Source organism: Anthonomus grandis, chromosome 10 (genome assembly GCF_022605725.1).
Source record: "Anthonomus grandis grandis chromosome 10, icAntGran1.3, whole genome shotgun sequence".
NCBI lineage: Eukaryota > Metazoa > Arthropoda > Insecta > Coleoptera > Curculionidae > Anthonomus > Anthonomus grandis.
Genome location: NC_065555.1, coordinates 6445991 through 6453351, shown reverse-complemented (window position 1 = coordinate 6453351; position 7361 = coordinate 6445991). Strand labels below are relative to the sequence as shown.

Below are 7361 nucleotides of genomic sequence, written 5' to 3'. Positions count from 1 at the left end.
ACCAAAACAGTAAATAATACATTATGGGTGTCTTCGGTATGTTTTTTATACGAAAATAAAGGGACTTAGTTACAAGAAAAGGTAAAATAATTTTTTTTTATGTTAAATAAAGAATTTCGTCTTTTTAGTCATTTTTTATGCATAATTTCATTTAAAGTAAATAATTTTTCCAAAACTACAAAATTCTTAGTTGCAAAAAAATAAAAAAACTGGCACAGTTGAAATTTGAACCCAAGCCAACCAGCTCATAGTTAACTCTCATTACGGTTAAACCAGGAAGTACTTGTGATGAACATTCGAAAACGTGTTTATATCGTACATAGGTACACATTGTCATGATTTTTTTTGTTTTTATTATTTTATTAAAAAAAATGTTATTCATCCTCCATTTTTTTTTGCTTAAAATAGTCAAAAGAAGATTAGCTCAACATTTCATATTGAAAAATGTTAAAATTCGGAGATACCTAAAGTCGATTAGATACTTTTTAGACGGCCCTTATTTTTTTTTGATTTCTTAATGCCTGAAAATTATTGCAAATATTGACGTGTTAATTTTCTCTTCATCTCGAGATCCATTTTTTTTCTTGTCATGAAAACACCTAAAAATAGCACGTTTTCTAAGGATAAATGGCACAATCAGGTTATGTCACTTTTTGACACAACCTTGTCAAAAATTGACACATAAGCGCCACTGTCTGTCATAATTTCCTCGTGCAATTTGAAGAGTTTCTGGACGTTTTCAGGATGAATCTCGTCCCAAATCACTTGCAGAAACTGACAAACTGTCATAAAGTACTCAAGGAATTCGTACGGTTTTCCTATGATAACACCAGAAAGCATTTGAAAATCGGAAAACACACCAAGGTAAACCCAACCAAAAAAAAAACAATTTTTTGTAGGTGCATTATTCACTGTTTCCAGGTGATTTGTCAAGGATTTACCGGGAAACAGGGCACGTTTCATAGCAAACAAACCATCGAGTACGGCACCACCTTCTTGGGCGGCGTATCTCCGGGTAAGGGCGGCAAAACCCACTTGAACCTGCCGGTTTTCAATACGGTTAAGGAGGCGAAGGATGCCGTCGGCGCTACCGCCACCGTTATATTTGTACCGCCACCAGGTAAGAGATTTCCATCCCCTAAAAAGGAACTCGCTCAATATTTCAAGTATTGATTACTAAAGCAGAGACATCTAAGGGCCATTAGTTGAACTGATGTGTTCAGTAATCAATAATTAAGGCCAATAATCAATAGCTTAGCAGATACCAAGCGACATCTGGCCTCTAGGTCCGTTAGGAGAGTTATTGATTGCAATTAAAAAAAAAATAGGAAAGTCATTATTTCATGAAAATTCTTCAAATAATTTTTGTTCTGTGCTTGGTATTTGAAAAATATTTATTTAGCCTCGAATATAATAGAAAATGGTTTTTTTTTGATTAGAGGGTTTTTGTTTTAACTTTCTCCCTATTTATAGAAAATAACGTAATAATTTATATTTCTAAAGATAAGCAAATAATTTTTATATAAATAATATATTTGTTAGACCCATCGATTTTTTGTAAAATAATTAAAATGTGGTTTGTACCCTTTCGATTTCAATTTCTATTATGCACCAGTTTTTATGGAATTTTTTTTAGCTTTCATATGGGAAATGATGGGTTTTTTGATGGTTTTTTTATGAGCAACTATTAAGTTTTATAATAGGAAAAGGGCATTAAATAAAACAACTGTTTTGATACAAGCAACGAGTAAACTTTTAATTATCGAATATCTCGATACGACAGTGTTTAAAAGACTGAGAGCATCGAAAACTGTTTATTAACCTCTTCCGCTCCAGGCCATTTTTCGAAGTAGGTAGTTATACACCAGAAAAAAAATTATTAAAAAATAAATTTTATTAAAGTTTCGATGTAGAGTAATTTATTTAAGAATGCCAGAAAATTTGTTTAAAACCATTTAAATTTCTATAACAATTTGTGGTGTCTACCAGAATATCCACATAAGGATATATGAATGTACCAGTATATCCACACTTGGATATCGTTTCTATACCAAAATATCCACATTGGGATACTAATAAAATTTGACGATATCTATTGTTTTATTTATAAAGTCATAGCAAATGTTATAAAATAAAACATACAAAAAGAAAGTACAAAACTTATTTAATATTACATTTAGTACAAAGCAAAAAAAGAACATTATTTTTTTATTTATATTAGGTTTGTCCGGTTAAGCAATGCAACATTTTCTCGTTAGTTTCCGCACTCCACATCTTTTACAAATTACGCAAACTTTTCGTAGAGCTCTCTTCTTCCCAACTTCTCTTGGAAAATCAGCCATGGCATGCAATGGTTTCTTAGATGAAGTGGTAGGTTGATTTTTTTTATCATCCATTTCTTTATAACCTTTGCTATATTTCAAAAGTATACCCCGGCAGCAAAGTTTTGTATATTTATACATTAAAACTTTGGTTGGTATGTGCTTGGCTGTAAAATACTCTAGAGTTCAATAACATTAGATGTAGAAGGTGCAAACCTATTTTGGTAAACCATGTGTAGGATTTCCGCAAAAAACTGTATGGTTCAATATCTTGGTCTACCGCGTCAACTGATCCCATATTCTGATTATAAAATTCAATATGTTTCGTTTGTTGTAATAGATAACATTTCTCCCGTGAAATGGTAAAACATAGTAAGTCATTTTTGCAACATTTTTACAAAATCAAATTTAAATGTTTTAATTAGCCATTACTTTATTTATATAATGACATGATTGGGATTTAGCTTCTAGGGGTTTTTAAATTCGGGATTTCTAATTCTTACTTTATTTTCTATTTTGGGGCCTGTTTTTAGCTTTTATAGGACTTTTTTTTTTTTTCTGTCAGCAAAATCGTAATAATGACAAGGAATAAAATAGTATCTTAGGTTGCTATGAAAAAATTATTAGAGTTACCGAGCAAATAAATAGTATCTTGACTTGCTAAATCCAAACTTGTAATTTTGCAAAGGAAACAAATAGTACCTACAGATGCTATATTTAAAGTAGTATCTTGTTTAGTAGTGTTACTAAGGAAAATAATAGTATGCTGAGTTGCTATGAGAAAATTTTCTATTTTTTTATGAGACAAAAAAATGTGTAAAGAAAACGACAATTTTATACAAAATTATATATTTTGAGAAAACCGACAAAGAAAAACAGCCAAAATAGAACAAAATAAAAATTCTAAAGCTTGATAGTAACAAAAAAGTAATACTAATCTTTGGTAACTATTACTAGACTAGGTAATTTAGATTCGCGTTGAAAGCAAGTCAGAAGAAGTTTCCGAAGTTGGAAGTTTTTCCCAAAAGATTTTTTTTTACCGGCATTGATGGCACTAAATCTTTAAGAATGCATTCTTTTTTATCACGGTTGATACCCCTATTATTTTTTTTTACATCTGCTAATTTTAAATTATATTTGGGTTTTAAAAAATCAGCTGAAATAAATTCCAAATCCGTATGATTTTTTCTGAAAAATAAATTTTTGGAACCCTTTCGAAATTCTGCTACTTTAACTTCGTTTAGCAATGGCATTGTTTCATCTGCTTTTTTCTTTTGCCTTGCCCCTTCTTTAAATTCATAAAAGTCTTCATAAGACATAAGCAGTGTTTTGTTTTTTCTTGATGCTGTAAGAATAAGTTCATTTAATTCCTTCAAGTCGTAAACGTTAGCTCTCTTCTTTAAAGCTTTGTCTATTTGGCCGTAAACAGCATCGGCCTTCATATAAGAATGACCTGCTTCAAAATATTTAACTGTTATGCATTTTGGTCCCCAGTTAGAATTTACAGTAGATACGAATGCAGCATAAAGCCTCCAATTTTTATTTTGGGCACTACAGTTGTCGCACCAAAATATGTAGTATTTTACATCAGCAGAGGCTTTTTGCATTACTGCAAGGTAAGTCGATGCCACATCCTCTGCCAATCTACCACTAATGGCTTCATGCCACAAAACACAAATATTTTCCCCATTGTTTAGCAGCGAAGCAAATGTTTCGTTGAACACAACTAACTTTCTGACAAAAACAGATATAAAAAAAAAGATATTAAGACTTTAGAGATATTTTTGGTAAAAGGAGAACTTTTTACATGTCCACACTATAAACTCCAAATGAATTTGGATATCTTTTTTTGTCCCTGTCATCTTCGTAAGCCTTTCTTGCTTCAACATACAATAAATGATGTTTGTCAAAATCGGTACATGTAGTGCAAGATTCTCTTAATTCTTTACAGATTTTTTCGTGTTCTTTATGTAATATACAATCAGTATTCCATTCGTCTTGATTGGGTTGCTCAAACCCGATATTCACAAATTAAACTCATGTCGATATTTTTCATACGAGACCTTTTCATGATGTTCACAAAAGTCTTTCCAAAAAAACTTGTGGATTGTAAGACTCTATATGTTGCTTAAATAGTTCTCCATCTCTCTTATTTGAAGGCGTTGACTTTCCACGTTTATCAGTAACAATATCAATCCCTTTTGATACATTTTGTTTCCTATTAAATTCAGTTATCATGCCGTCAATGTTTAATCCATGTGTATGCAAAAACATAAGTTTGCACACTTGAACTTTCGTCCCATCAGATTTGTCCATAGTATAAGAAAGTGAGCACTGCCTTTTATTATTACTATCAGTTTTTCTCTGCTTAATTGTTTTAAATTCCCTCCTCCAAAAGTAAGTTTCCAAAATACCTGGCAAATTTCGTTTCGTCTTTCATCTGAAAACTGATCTGCACATTTTTTTTTACAAGAACATGCGTACAAAACATGATACTTTTTTAAATGGTGTTCTATTTGCTGCTTTTCTGTTCTTGCTCTTTTCTTCTTTTGAGATTTTTTTTGTATTATTGGAGAGTTCTTGTTATTACCTTCATGACTTTCCGTACCAACGTCTGAATCTGCAATGAAGTATAATAAGTTTTACAAAACATTCTATAAAAAAAATACTAATAACGCACCAAAATGGGAAGGTATACGATCATGGAATTTTCTCTTTCTTTTTATTCGTAAAGTTTCATCAGGTGTATAGTTCGGATCTAGATCCAAATCATCAGCAGGACTTTCAACTAAAGAACCTGAAAAATATTTTACTATTTAATAAAATACTAGGTTAAGAAATTGTAATGTAAATTTACTTTCATCATAATCCACTGACAGTTTTTTGGGATCACCTTCTTGCGCTGATATGTTATGGTCGTCTGATGTTAGTATTGTATTTTCTACATTAGTCTCGACTTTGGTCATTGCCTCATCGCCTATCTTAATTTTATAGTTAAGTATACAATAATATTTAAAAGTTAATTAAATATTACAATAATGTTTAAAAGTAAAAAATGTTCCTTCATTTTTACCGTAACAGACTGGTTCGGTATAAATCTTCGAATCATCTTGATTTTGGAAAACATTGGTAGGTTTATCTCTCGCTGAACATCCATCCAGGTTACTAGGCTCTGATACTGATGCATTATTATGAGAACTAAAATAAATTTTTAATACACCGAGACATATTTTCAGTTTTTACAACGTATTTACCTTTCTGTTTCCAAAATTGAGTTGAAGTCGTTACCATTGATTGTGGATTGATTATCTATCTTCATATAAACCTGGATCATTTCTCTTGTTTGTGTCCAAAACATCAAATTTTTCGAGCATTTTTCACTTGCTTTAGATCTAAAATGATTTGTCTGTCAAATCAAAAATATAAATATTTTGTATATACTCCTAGGTACTTATGCATCGCTAATATTGCTGTTGTTAGCATCCGAACAGCTTTCTATGTTCAATTCTTGATAACTTTAAAATAAATAAAAAAATATTTAAAAAAAAAACTTTTATTTGGCGTGTACTAAAAAGTTAAAAATAATAGGTATTTTCTCTTTTTTTACAACATTTAAATTAATAATTGCACCCTTTAAAACAGGGAGCATATTATTAATATTATATAAGTTAGGTACATATTAATTAGGTAAAAATTTAATGTTATTAGGCGGTTGCTGCCCAAAGCTTTTATAGTGTAGATTCAAATATAAAGTTGAAGAATAAAGATGCGTAGCCAACAAACTTAATTTTAAAAGGCTTAATGACTAATTTAAATGTTGTAAAAAAAGAGAAAATTGTCACAAAAAGTATCACATTTATATTGTAAATATTTAGTAACTGTACTTTTATAACCTGGTAAATAAAATTCTATTACTATACATTTATTTAAAAAAGCATATGATATAAAGATTCTCTAACTATATTTACTTTACTATGGCTTACTTTACTCTACTATTGTTACGATAAATTAAACAAGAACTCTTACCTTTGCTGAAGCTCTTCAGAAGATTTGATACACAAACTTTTATTTTGTCTTACCAACTCCATTAAAATTTTCTTCCTCGTAGACATGTTGTTACTCTCAGAATTTACACCAAAATAAACAAATAAAAACCTAAATACTTTTACACACTAACGTACTATAAGTGACCATCCAACGTCGTTCTGCTGCGGTTTCACACGTTAAACTGTTTAAATTTTATTAAACAGTGGAAAAATCTAGCCAAAAGTCCAAATGTCATTTTTCCCGCCAAACCGTATTTGGCGCCATTTATTAGGGAAGAATATAGCAAAGTAAATTAACGTATTGGATACAGCGGTGTTTTTAAACATTAAAATATGGAAGAACCTAGTAAATCATTTTACTACGTTTTTGCATGGTATTACTAGAAAATCGTTAAAATCAAAATGTTAGTAATGTAAAATACTAGGTTTTTCCATTGTAATAAATGAACCATCTTTAATTGATATGCAAAGGAAAAACATTATAACTATACATATTATCTTTTTCCCTGGGATCTTATTATAACTTATTTTTTAAATTCAATAGCAAAAAAAACTTGCTATGTTTTTCTCTTGAAAGGCTGTTTTGCTATGTTTTGCCAATGAAAAAGAGTAAATTTAAGGACTTACTAGGAATTTCCAACAGCTACAAAACGTTTATCCGTAAGATTTTTAAGAAAAAATTTGTATTGGATAATAGGAAATACCTAGCACTAAAAAACGGTAACAAAATCTAAATTTTGTAAAAAATTGAGTTACTAGGTTTTTCCTTTGTACGGGAGATTTCCTCACACAACATATCGTTCTTTTTCACAAAATCCTGCAGTATGTTTACTGGTAAGTAGATAAACTAGTCTTTCTTGTCCTTGTAGCGAACTAGAAGAAGCATATCCTTGCGAACAAACATGATTGTTGCCTCTCTAAAGGAACCAATGTCAATTCTTTTGGAACACCCCTATTCGATCGAATTGTGCCGGTAAGAAAAGTGTTTTTTGTC

At 30.4% G+C, this 7361-nt stretch overlaps 1 protein-coding gene across 1 annotated transcript in view; it reads left to right on the top strand.

Annotated features, from left to right (window-relative positions):
* The first annotated feature begins 663 nt into the window (after positions 1-663).
* The window catches only part of LOC126741329 (succinate--CoA ligase [ADP/GDP-forming] subunit alpha, mitochondrial-like), a 29346-nt gene continuing 22648 nt past the window's right edge, over positions 664-7361 (top strand). The window contains exons 1-2 of the mRNA XM_050447732.1: positions 664-864; positions 922-1120. Of these exons, the coding sequence (XP_050303689.1) occupies positions 745-864; positions 922-1120 (319 nt within the window). The 5' untranslated portion in view covers positions 664-744. The remainder of the gene's footprint in view (positions 865-921; positions 1121-7361) is intronic.